This window comes from Lagenorhynchus albirostris, chromosome 17 (genome assembly GCF_949774975.1).
Source record: "Lagenorhynchus albirostris chromosome 17, mLagAlb1.1, whole genome shotgun sequence".
NCBI lineage: Eukaryota > Metazoa > Chordata > Mammalia > Artiodactyla > Delphinidae > Lagenorhynchus > Lagenorhynchus albirostris.
This window is the reverse complement of record NC_083111.1, coordinates 28,557,576-28,571,307: the sequence shown is the minus strand read 5'-3', so window position 1 is coordinate 28,571,307 and position 13,732 is coordinate 28,557,576. Positions and strand designations below refer to the sequence as shown.

Sequence of the window (13,732 nt, the reverse complement as noted above, 5' to 3'; positions counted from 1 at the left end):
GAATGCAGTAAAATTTTATAGAATTTAGTTAAAATACATTTGAATTTTCTTTATAGAAATGGATGACTCAAAATGTATCAATAAGAATAATAATTTAAATACTCTGAGTTTATTCCATTATTACATATTTACAAAAATTGGTTTAGGTCATAGATTTTAATTACAATACAGAAAATTAAGAAAAGAATTGTCGAGTCTCGAGCTCTAGGTGGCAGCCAAGCTTACGAGCTCTGCGATCAGCGGCCGCCATCGACGTTGCTTCGCTTCTTCTGGGCTCATCTGCGCCACTCGCTCGCCACACACTCCGCAGTCCTAAGCCGCTATCATGGTAAAGCTTGCAAAGGCCGGTAAAAATCAAGGTGACCCCAAGAAAATGGCTCCTCCCCCAAAGAAGGTAGAAGAAGATAGTGAAGATGAGGAAATGTCAGAAGATGAAGAGGATGATAGCAGTGGAGAAGAGGTTGTTATTCCTCAGAAAAAAGGCAAAAAGTCTACCACAACTCCAGCAAAGAAGATGATGGTTTCCCCAACAAAAAAGGTTGCAGTTGCCACACCGGCAAAGAAAGCAGTTGTCACCCCTGGCAAAAAGACAGCCGCTATGCCAGCCAAGAAGACAGTTACACCTGCCAAAGCAATAGCAACACCTGGCAAAAAGGGAGCCACACCAGGCAAAGCATTGGTAGCAACCCCTGGTAAGAAGGGAGCAGCCGCTCCAGCCAAGGGAGCAAAGAACGGCAAGAATGCCAAGAAGGAAGACAGTGATGAGGAAGATGAAGATGACAGTGAAGAGTAGGAGGAGGAGGATGAAGAGGAGGAGGAGGATGAATTCGATCGAGCCTGCGGTGATGAAAGCAGCTGCTGCTCCTGCCTCGGATGACAAGGAGGATGATGACGATGAAGACGATGATGAGGATGATGAGGATGACGAGGATGACTCTGAAGAAGAAGCTATGGAGACTGCACCAGCCAAAGGAAAGAAAGCTCCAGCAAAAGCTGCTCCTGTGAAGGCAAAGAGCACTGCTGAAGATGAAGATGAGCAGGATGTTGAGGAAGATGAGGAGGAGGAGGATGACGAGGAGGATGATGATGATGAGGAGGACGAGGAGGAGGACGAACTTGTCAAAGAAGCACCTGGAAAGCGAACGAAGGAAATGGCCAAACAAAAAGCAGCTCCTGAAGCAAAGAAACAGAAAGTGGAAGCTACAGAACCAACTACATCTTTCAATCTCTTTGTTGGAAACCTGAACTTCAGTAAATCTGCTCCTGAAATGAAAATGGGTATTAGTGACCTTTTTGCAAAAAATGATCTTGCAGTTGTTGATGTCAGAATTGGTGTGTCTAGGAAGTTTGGCTATGTGGATTTTGAATCTGCTGAAGACTTGGAAAAAGCCTTGGAACTCACTGGTTTAAAAGTCTTTGGCAATGAAATTAAACTAGAAAAACCAAAGGGGAAAGACAGTAAGAAAGAACGAGATGCGAGAACACTTTTGGCTAAAAATCTTCCTTATAAAGTTACTCAGGAAGAATTAAAAGAAGTGTTTGAAGATGCTGTGGAGATCAGATTAGTCAGCAAGGATGGAAAGTGTAAAGGGATTGCTTATATTGAATCTAGGACAGAAGCTGATGCAGAGAAAACCTTGGAAGAAAAGCAGGGAACAGAGATAGATAGGTGATCCATTTCCCTGTACTATACTGGAGAGAAAGGTCAAAGTCAAGACTATAGAGGTGGAAAGAATAGCACTTGGACTGGTGAATCAAAAACCCTGGTTTTAAGCAACCTCTCCTATAGTGCAATGGAAGAAACTCTTCAGGAAGTATTTGAGAAGGCAACGTTTATCAAAGTGCCCCAGAACCAAAATGGCAAATCTAAAGGGTATGCATTTATAGAATTTGCATCATTTGAAGATGCTAAAGAAGCTTTAAATTCATGTAATAAAAGGGAAATTGAGGGCAGAGCCATAAGGCTGGAGTTGCAAGGACCCAGGGGACAACCTAATGCAAGAAGCCAGCCATCCAAAACTCTGTTTGTCAAAGATCTATCTGAGGATACTACAGAAGAGACAGTAAAGGAGTCGTTTGACGGCTCTATTCGTGCAAGGATAGTCACTGACCGGGAGGCTGGATCCTCTAAGGGGTTTGGTTTTGTAGACTTCAACAGCGAGGAAGAGGCCAAAGCTGTCAAGGAGGCCATGGAAGATGGCGAAATCGATGGAAACAAAGTTACTTTGGACTGGGCCAAGCCTAAGGGTGAAGGTGGCTTCGGTGACCGAGGAGGAGGCAGAGGTGGCTTCGGTGGCCGAGCAGGAGGCCGAGGTGGCGGCCGAGGTGGATTTGGAGGCCGAGGCTGGGGAGGCTTTGGAGGGCGAGGAGGCTTCTGAGGAGGCAGAGGAGGAGGAGACCACAAGCCACAAGGAAAGAAGACGAAGTTTGAATAGTTTCTTCTATCCCTGTCTTCCCCTCTTACATTTGAAAGAAAGGACTCTGAGGTTTTTACTCCGTTACCTGCTCAATGACGGAGCCTTCTGAGGACATTCCAAGACAGTATACAGCCCTGTGGTCTACTTGGAAATCCGTATAGATAACATTTCAAGGGAGATAACCCTGTTGGTGTTGACTGGATATTCGTATAAACTTTTTAAAGAGATGAGTGATAGAGCTAACCCTTATCTGTAAGTTTTGAATTTATATTGTTTCCTCCCATGTACAAAACCATTTTTTTCTACAGAGTTTTCTGTTTTTGTTTTCGTTTTTGCGTTGGTGGGTTATAAAGGAAAGCAGAATGTTTTATCATGATTTTTGCTTTAGCAACTTTGGGACAAATTAAAAGTCCTAAACTCTGGTGCCAGACGTGTACTTCCTGTCCTAGAGTGTTTCTCCTGGAATATCACTGAGAGTGGAGCATGGCAAATCAGTTCTGCCACTCCAGATCTCCACCCCCTGTGAAAATGCTTATACTTTGGTTTCAAGTATCCCAGCCATAAGTTTTTGCAGCCCTGTGTATGTCATGTGAAAGGCTCATTGGAAGTCCACTGTGGCCTTAGCCCACTTAGAAACAGGCCTGAGGGGTCAGGTGTCCTGAAAAAGTGCTTTGGAAAGAGGACCAGGAGCACTTTGGTCCGGCCTTGTTTAGGTATGCATGCGAGAGCGATGACTGATGAGTGTAATTCCTGCTGGATGCATGGGCCAAAATGGAGGCTTTGGGACTGTGAGGCTGGAGAGGAAACTACCAGTCTAGCCGATAGACCTAATATCTTTTGTAATTCCCCCAGCACCCTCAGGTTAAACCAACAAGAAAGGCCTTTGGTTTTGCACTATGATGAGAACGTGGACATTCTGGCTTGTTAAGCATTCCCTTGCCCACCCCCCACTTCCAGTAAAAGGTCACATGAGAGGCCTAGGTCAAGCGATTAACATGATATACTTAGTTGAAAAATGGTGCGCAAGATGGTACATAATGAAAATGCCAACTCAAAAATACGGTACTGGTAGACTAGAGGGCAAACTAAAGGATTTGAATTAGCTTAGTTTTGTCCTGGTTATGAGTTGCTGGCAGGATGAGGGAATCTAAACCTTGTGCATATCACGCACCACTCACCAAGTCAAGTCCGTTGTAAGTACTAAAGGCGCAGACCAGGACAAATAACCTGGTTTGAAGGGGTGGAAGATTGGAAGTTTGGGTGCTGCTGGGAAGAAAAATCAAGCCAGCAGAGGGACATCCTCTGGTCAGGCAAACCTAAAAACTAAAATGAACTATTGGAGAGCCTACTGTATAACTCAGGGAACTCTACTCAGTGCTCTGTGGTGACCTAAATGGGAAGGAAATCCCAAAAAAAGGGGGATGTATGTATACATATAGCTGATTCACTTTGCTGTACAGTAGAAATTAACAACATTGTAAAGCAACTATACTCTGATAATTAAAAGCAAAATAATGAAAAAAAAAAGAAAAAAAAGAAAAGAATTGTCCATGGAATATCTTCAGAAATGAGCCTTTCATATAAATTTTTGTTATACAAGGCAAATTATCTTTCAGATGGAGATGTGTTACTATACAAAAGGAGAAGAGTTCCATTTTCAGAGGTAATTCAAGGACATATTTGCCAATAGCCTCCTGTTTTCTATTAGCATTAGGTACAGAACACGAGCTGTTAATGACACTTGTGACATTGTCCATGCCCTTCAAGGTGAAGTCTTATGAGTCTTGATTGATTGTCTTATTATTTCATGTAAAGAGAAGGCAGCGAGTGATAATTAGGCTTTTAGATTCAGATTTTCAGTGTCACACAGAGGGAAGATTGTAATTCTCACTAATAATTATAAGATTTCTGTGTTGAATTATCTACACACCAACCTGCATATTTGCCCATTAATACATGGTCTGTAAAACATGAGAATGTATGTAATATACTGCTTTGACTGCTTAATAGCAACATTTCTGAAATAGATATGATTTAGCAACAAAAGAGGTTATGTGTTCTGAGGTATGAAACACCCTGAAGATTGTTCCAGAGAACTTTTCCTGAGGCCATCAACATTACATCAGCTTTTCACTTGTGCTCATTACTTCAGCAGTGACTAAAATGAGTCAAATATGTTCCAAGAGAGTTTTAAAATAACTATATTAATGCAATTGTCTGCTAGTTAATTAAAATTCTGAATGTTATAGTCATAGCTGCTACCAGCAATATTCATTTTGTTGCTGGATTTTGTGAACACAGCATTAGTTATGTTCTTCGTCCATTGGGTTTACAATCTGAATGTGACACAGGCAAGTCACGAGAATGGATGGGAATCACTCAAGAGGAAGGGAATCTTAATACACTAGGAATGCCCAGCATTGTTCAGTGGACCCTGGAAATTTTAAGACGACTAACGCTGGCTCCGAAGGTGGGGTTGAGAAGGGACTAGTGTGATGGAAGAAAAGGAAACAGGATAGTGAGCTCATTTATTTCGTTCATATGCATATAAAGAAGAAAGGAAAGTAAAGGTATGAGAAAAAATAAAGAACCTAATAAGAAGTCTCATTTAGCTAGGTTGAAGAGAGTGGAGTTAAAACAAACAAACAAATAAACAAAAAAAACAAACAAAATAAGTGGGCCAGAGAAGAAGTGCAAATCCTCTTGGAAGCAGAAGGGCTGCTCATATTTGATCTAAAAGTAAGGGGAAGATAAGTATGGTCCTTAGGATAAAAAAAAAATAATCATAGTAATGTGACCAGAGTGTGCAATTATAGATACATTTTTGTTGCAGATAAACAAAGGAAACCTGGAGCCAGGAGAATTGTGTCCTAGGCTCAGTCATGCCGATTTTTGGACAAATTATGAGCCTCTATTTTAGTTCAACAATTTTTTTTGAGCATCAAGTATATGGCCTGCCCTCTACAGGTACCAGAAACTCAGAGGTGAATACCTGCCCTAGAGGAACTAGGAGCGCTAGAGGAGAGGCTGCCCTCTATAGAAACTAAGCCTCAATTTTTCTCAACTGTAAAATGCAGATAATATGTTTAATTCTGGTTCATATGGGTTTTCTAGAAGGTTAAATATAAAACTTTGCTTCAGTAAAAATAATGGTTTAGTAAAATTAATATTTGAGATCTGTTTGAAGTATATCATATTTGCATAGTAATTCCAATTTAGAGGTTTTGGTTTCACTGTTGGGAAAATTAATAAAGTAGTCTTGTTTAGGCTTCAGAGGCATAAGCAAGTCTCTGACGGACCTGTGACCCTGCGCACCTGCTTGCACACCTAACAATTGCTGTTAGCAAGTCAAGCGGCGCTTACAATAAGAAAGGGAGTGGGTCTTGGAATTTCTTGAGCTCTGGGGACCTGGCCAGACCCCTGGGATCTGGAAAATCTTGGGACTCACATGGTGAAATTAACAGCAATGTTACAATTGAACCAGAGCTGCATTTTTGCCCGCAAACTGATGATATCAGTTTGCGGCCTGGAATTATAAACGGAAGTCCCCAGAACTCCGACCTGAAGTCTCACCCGTGGGATGGACGCATTGCCCGGGACCCTTCCCAATTGGGGCTCCAGATTTCTGTTACTCGGGCCTTCCCAGCTGCTGCTTGGATCTGGAAGTAGGTGTCGGCCCAGTTCGGTGATGTATACCTTGTTACTTTTTTTTAATATTCTTATTCTTTTGTATATTATTTTGTATATTGATTGTATATTAAAATTAAGTTAAATCACCTTTCATTAAAGAATTGATTAAAGCTGTTTATTTGTATGAGCCGAGTGGTTATTTTGCCAGTGAATCCAATGAACCTTAAAACCAAAAGCACGCTTTCAGCAAAACATTCATTTATTGAAAGCCCTGAAAGAAAAGTTTGCGAATGCTGCCCAGACATCACCTAACCTTTTCTTTTTTTGACAGTTAATGCAATTTTAAATTCAAATGTAGTTGATTTACCATATTGTGTTAGTTTCAGGTGTACAGCATAGTGATTCAGTATTTTTGGCAGATTGCATTCCTCTATAGTTTATTACAAGATATTGAGTATAATTCCCTGTGTGATATGGTAAATCTTTGCTGCTTATCTATCTTACATATAATAGTTTGTATCTGTTAATCCTATACCACTAATTTGTCCCTGTCCCCTCTCTCTTCCCTTTGGTAACCATAAGTTTGTTTTCTATGTCTCTCTGTTCCTGTTTTGTATATACTTTCATTTGTATTATTTTTTAGATTCCATATGTAAGGGATATCACATAGTATTTGTCTTTCTCTGTTTGACTTCACTAAGCATAATATTCTCTAGATTTAACCACTTTGCTACAAATAGGAATATTTCATTCTTTTTTATGGATGAATAATATTCATATATATATGTACACCACATCTTCTTTATCCAATCATCTGTCGATGGACACTTGTGTTGCTTCCATATCTTGGTTATTGTAAAAAGTGCTGCTATGAACATTGGGGTGCATGTATCTTTCAAATTAGTGTTTTTGTTTTTTAGGGATATATACCCAGGAGTGGGATTGCTGGATCATATGGTAACTCTATTTTTAGTTTTTTAAGGAACTTCCATACTGTCCTCCACAGTGGCTGAACCAATTTATATTCCCACCAAGAGTGTAGGAGGGTTCCTTTTTCTCTACATCCCATAAATAACATTTGATATTATTTATAGACTTTCTGATGATAGCCATTCTAATAGGTGTGAGGTGATATCTTGTGGTTTTGATTTGCATTTCTCTAATAATTAGCAATATTGAGCATCTTTTCATGTTCCTATTAGCAATCTGTATGTCTTCTTTGGAAAAATATCTATTCAGATCTTCTGCCCATTTTTTGATTGGATTGTTTATTTGTTTGTTTGTTTTTGATATTGAGTTGCATGAACTGTTTGTATATTTTGGATATTATCCTCTTGTCGGTTGCATCATTTGCAAATATTATTTTCCTATTCTGTATGTTGTCTTTTTGTTTTGTTGATGGTTTCCTTTGCTGTGCAAAAGCTTTTAAGTTTATTAGGTTCCATTTGTTCATTTTTGCTTTTATTTCTTTTGCCTTGAGAGACTGATCTAAGAAAACATTGCTACAATTTATGTCAGAGAATGTTTTCCCTGTGTTCTCATCTAGGAGTTTTATGGTGTCCTGTCTTATGTTTAAGCTATTAAGCCATTTTGAGTTTTTATTTGTGTATGGTGTGAGGGAGTGTTCTAACATCATTGATTTAAATGTGGCTGTCCAGCTTTCCCAACTCCACTTGCTAAAGAGACTGTCTTTTCTCCATTGTACATTCTTGCATCCTATATCATAGACTAATCGACCACAGGTGCATGGGTTTATTTCTGGGGTCTCTATTGTGTTCCATTGATCTATGAGACATCACATAATCTTAATTGCCATAAATATTCCATGAGGAGAGGTCAATTTTCTATGTGAGGGTGGGAGGGGGTACTAGTTGGGAAGGGACTGAGATTTGGGAATATCTGTTGGTAGAATCAGGCAAGACCCCTGTTGCCCAGGCATCTCTTTGCAACTACTGGTATACAGAGCTTCAAAAGTGTTTCCTAGGAAAATGATTTGAACTGTGTCTGCAAATGAGTTTCAAGTATGTGTATATATGTGTGTGTGTGTGTGTGTGTGTGTGTATATATATATATATATATATATATATATATATATATGACACTATCTGGAGGGATGGGGAGAGAAGTATTTAAATTCCAAGAGGTACATTAAGAGAGAAGTCATCCTAAGGAAAGATAGACTCAGGTACTAATACTCCACATAAATAAGACCTGAGTATTGATGGACAACCCTGGTGCCACATGCAGGCCATTACCTAAAGCCATTCTGGTGCAGAGGTGTCTGCTGGAAGGAAACGTCTAGGTGTAATTCTGCGGTTCCACAGAGTCATGCTGTGGGACTCCTTTTGTATCAATAGATGTAATGGAGGAGAGGAAAATCTTCAGCCTTTTATTTTCAACTACTAAGCAGTCGCAGAGCCACCAGCCTGGAAGGATTCATGATGACAGCCTAAGAAGCCATATTGCAGCAGGTGCTTTTGGCTCAGAGCTGAACATTGATCAAAGATGGCAGCACAGGCAAGCAGCAGCCTAGAATGGAGCACTGATGGGAGGGTGGTAGCCTTTCAGAGCAAAGCATTGATCAACAGTAATGAGAAGTGAGCCCTGATCCAGAATAAATTGAAGAGACATGTGAGGCACCCCTCAGCAGTTTCCCACCATGCCAGAGTTGAAGAGAAGCTGAAGGGGTGACAAACATGACAGTCAGATAAGATATTGATACTAAAACTCTCACAATATCTTTGGTATCCACAGTGTAGTGAGACAGGAAGATACTCATGTTATTTTTAGTGAGCTGAGCCAATTATAAATCTCACCCTGAAATTATTTCTTTAATGAGCTGCCAAATGAGTGGAGACGAGACCAGGAGGAGTAATAGCTGGGGAACCTTTAAGTCTTTTGTTTCTATTGACTAAACAGAAGAACTGTAAGGAATATTCCTATAGGAATATCTGGCTTAGAAATAGCAAATGCTCCTTTTAATTGGTTGGGAGATATCACCCTAAACTGATCTAAGTTAACATTGCTTGTCTCCACATATCAACTGGAAACTTTATTTTAAAAAGAAGTACTATTACTTCTTTCAGAGAGACCCTTAGAAAAGTATTCCAGACTACTTCATTTCTTATCTTTTTTATTAAACACACACACGCACACACACACACACACACACGCATACACACACATGAAAGAAATCTGTAAGCAATGAATTGACCGTAGTCTTCTTATTTGGGGCTTGGGGGGAGGTGGCAGATGTTCAAACTGGAAAAGAATCAAGCAGCATGAATCTGAGGAAAGAGGGAGGACAAATGAGCACTGTTCACAAAGCATGGAAACAAATTAGCAAATTAACTAGCAAATTCGCAGGTTTTACCCAAGAGAAAAGGTCTTTGGCTCCTAACACGTGAGCAGGCTAAAGAGCTTCTGGAGACAGAGATGTGAATAAGAACTCCAAAGATGGTCGAGTTTTACCAGTAAACAATCTAATATGTGAACATGATTAATTAGTTTCCACTGATGGGGTGGGTGTTTGGCTTTTTGGTAAACACCAAGTGTTTCAGGATAAAAAACAATATATCCTTTTAATAAGGGTCTATCTAGGAAGAGAAAGGCAAAGAAGGTTTGATGGGGGCTGGGAATAATGCTTAAGGGGTTCTGTTAATATTGGCCAAGGCTGTAGTTGTACTTACTTTGCTATCCTTTATGTGCCATAATGTCCTGATAATTCATAATTTAAGAAGATGGTTAAGACTATTCTAATTATAATAATACGGAAGCAAATGATTTCCCCAGATGTCAATAGAAAAAAATAGAAGTTGAGTCTCTGTCATTTCAACTATTTTTCCAAACTCCATTTCTTATAGAAGCCAATTTAATAAGATTCAGTGCACTTTCTTTTTAAATTTATGTACAGAAAACTTCACATTTTGGGGTGTACAGTTCTAAGAGTTTTGACAAGTGTGTAAAGTCTTGTGAGTACCACAGAAATCAAGATATAGAACAGACAGCCCCACACACCCCAACTCCCAATCCTGCTGTGTGTTTATAGTCACCCCTCTCTCCACATTTAATCTCTGGCTACCACTGATCTGCTTTTTGTTACTATAGTTTTGCCTTTTCCAGAATGTCATGTAAATACAATCATTTATGTGTATATATATATATATATATATATATATATATATATATTTGCTGGTATCTTCAGAATCTCAAGGAAATCTAGGTGCTTTTTAAAAAAGGAAAAAGATGAGAGGAGTGATAAATTAGGAGTTTGGGATTAAAATATTCACACTACTGTATATAAAATAGATAACCAACAAGGACCTACTGTATAGCATAGTGAACTATATATCTTGTAATAACCTATAATGGAAGAGAACGTAAAAAAAGAATATATGTGTATCTATCTATCTATAAGTGAATCACTTTGTTGTACAACTGAAACTTAACACAACATTGTAAATCAACTATATTTCAGGGGACTTCCCTGATGGTCCAGTGGTAAAGAATCCACCTTCCAATGCAGGGGATGCAGGTTTGATCCCTGGTCAGGGAACAAAGATCCCACATGTGGCGGGGCAACTAAGCTCGCATGCCACAACTACAGAGCCCACGCACTCTGGAGACTGCGCACCACAACTACAGATCCCATGCACCCTGGAGCCTGTGTGCCACAACTAGAAAAGAGAAAACCTGCATGACACAACTAGAGAGAAGCCCGTGTGCCGCAACAGAAGAGCCCACATGCCTCAACGAAGATCCTGCATGCTGCAGCTAAAGACCTGATGCAGCCAACATTCCGCCCCCCCAAAAAACCTATATTTCAATAAAAATTTAAAAAATAAAAAGGAAAAAATAAACTGAAGGTGTCCTGATTGCCAAGTGTATTAGAATAGTTTTGCCATTTAATTATTTAAAAAAATAAATATATGAGGGTTATCAGTTATGATTCCTAGACTATGAGTCTCCTCTTGGCCCCTGAAAGATAAAACAAACTCATGTACATTGAATGAAAATAAAGGAATCTTGCCTCTAAAAGGATATTGAGCTGAGGTGCTTTTGAGACAAGAAGAGATGGTTACTCTGTGAAGGGCAAGATTCATTTCCTGCTGGCTTGAGCTGATCATAGAGACAGCACTTGACGAATGAACGGTCTTTGAAACCTTCAAACGTGTGTATGAGGGTGCATTTTTGGATGAAATTGCCACTCGACTGACCCCTCTGATCAAATCTGCTGGCATGGTTTTCTTGATGCATTTCCAGGATGTGCAGACCTTTGCCCATACGGTCTCAATGAAGCACCGGATCCCCTGGATGGAGGGAAGCCCTTCATTAGTCAGGGGCACATGGGGAGCTGCACTGCCTTCCGAAAAGTTTGAAACAAGTTTGGTTATAAGTCTCAGTTTTTCTTTAACTGCAGGCTAACTCTAAGTCTAACCCTAACCCTAACCCTCTTTCTTTACCCTGAATGGCTGTTTCCTATTTACTGTCAAGCCTCCTGCTTTGCTGAGGGATCAACATTTTTCACATCAAGGGAAAGTGATAGTCTTGAAGTGGTCCTCAGGGCCTCATGCAGGTTCACCCAACTTGACTCCCCTTGCTCAAGATAGCAGACCTGCTATATTTATTTGGTAAATGGTTTTGGATAATGAGGATATCAGTTTTTAAACATGTCCAGTTTTTGTCCTTCTAAAGCACTGCAAAGTAATCTTTCCATTTAACCACAGCGAAGTAGGCTCTCTGTGTCAAAAGGCATATCTTGATGGGTAAATCTTACTGCTATATTGTAGGTATTTCTAAGACCTGGAAATATTTTACTAAATTCTGTTAAAAAATGTTTCTGAGTACATTAATATTAAGGGATTTCAAGTACATATAAATTATTTAAATATATGTAGTAACAATATCTTGAAATATTAATGTTGGCATTTTACTTTTCCCCACTTATTTATGCATGACCTTTCTTCCACATTAATCCCAGACGTAAGATTGTTTTCCTGGGACTAAAAGATTAATAGTTTGCCCATCCTTTTTTTAAATTTTTTTTTATTTTTTTGCGGTACGCGGGCCCCTCACTGTTGTGGCCTCTCCCGCTGCGGAGCACAGGCTCCGGACGCGCAGGCTCAGCAGCCATGGCTCACGGGCCCAGCCGCTCCGCAGCATGTGGGATCTTCCCGGACCGGGGCACGAACCCGTGTCCCCTGTGTGGGCAGGCGAACTCTCAACCACTGTGCCACCAGGGAAGCCCCATCCTTATTATTTAAAGAGGAAATTATCCAAGTCGCACTCCTGATAATCATCAGGAAGAAAGACGTGAAGTAAACAAGCCCCAGATGGTATGAGTTAACAATAGATTTGGAATGAAATGGAAGAACAAATTGCTCCACCCACACTGTCCTCCCATCCCTTGAGACCAGAAGCAGGGTTTCTAGAAAGAAGAAGGAGTTATGGAGAAGGGGCAGGAGTTAGGAAGTTCCCTCACAGAAGATTGGAGGGAGGGGAGAGGAGAGAATGGGGGCTGGCTGGACCCCGTGCGTGGAGCTGATACAGGAGACTACTGAGGACCACAGGTGCTTGTGGTGAGGCTGGGAGACTTCAGGGGAGCCCAGCTTGTTGCTTTGGGGAAGCTGCCACGTAACTCTCCACTGTCAGAGACTTTGATGATCCCAGTTGATCCCAGAGATTGTGGACTGTCTCAGCAGTACAGTCTCTCTGCAACAGAATGGTCATCTTCAATAATCAAAAGGGATGGAAATGTGTAAGAGAAAGCCCCAACCCTGGAGCTTGCATGAGACTGGCTGGCAGTGAAACCAAGTAAGAATGAAAGATAATGATTCAGTTACCGAAAACAGGGAAGCTAATTAGAGTAGCCATACGAGATAGGCTGAGTGTGGTCGTCACTAAGGCAGCAAAAATTCAAAATTTATCTCTGGTGAGTCCTGCTGCCCTAATCCCTGTTTATATTCTTCCCTGGAGCCTGCATTGGATTCACAGCTAGCTACCACCTAACCCCCAACAAAGTTGTCAACCGACAAATTTTGGGTAAAGATTTGCATTTTTAAGGGTGGCAAGGCAGGCTTCCCTGGTGGCGCAGTGGTTGAGAGTCTGCCTGCCGATGCAGGGGACACGGGCTCGTGCCCCAGTCTGGGAAGATCCCACATGCTGCAGAGCGGCTGGGCCCGTGAGCCATGGCCGCTGAACCTGCGCGTCTGGAGCCTGTGCTCCGCAACGGGAGAGGCCACAACAGTGAGAGGCCCGTGTACCGCAAAAAAAAAAAAAAAAAAAAAAAAAAAAGTGGCAAGTCAAAGATCAAAAACTAAATGGGGTGTTTCATGGTGGAATTAAAATTTGAGGAGGTTGTATAGGGAAACTTGATTGAGTAATAAAAAGGAATGAGCTATTGATACACGAAACAGAATGGGTGAATCAAAAAAATTACGCTGAGTGAAAGGTGTTAGACAGAAAGAGTATATATCATATGATACGATGTATCTAAAACTTTAGAAAATGCAAAGTAAATTTGAGAGAGTGGGAAGGGACAGGAGGTAGAGATTACAAAGGGGCACAAGGACACTTTTGGGGGTGATGGATATGTTTGGTATCTTGATTTTGATGATGGTTTCACGGTTGTACACATATGCCAAAACATATCAAAGTGTACATTTTAGATATGTACAGTGTATGTA

General features: G+C 40.6%; 1 protein-coding gene across 1 annotated transcript; it reads left to right on the top strand.

Moving 5' to 3' along the window:
- The first annotated feature begins 200 nt into the window (after positions 1-200).
- LOC132508156 (nucleolin-like) lies at positions 201-3,809 on the top strand. Its single transcript, XM_060128082.1, is given in 2 exon segments — positions 201-825; positions 827-3,809. Coding segments are annotated over 2 exon segments (2,109 nt in total). The 5' UTR covers positions 201-325; the 3' UTR covers positions 2,436-3,809.
- Positions 3,810-13,732: the final 9,923 nt, after the last annotated feature.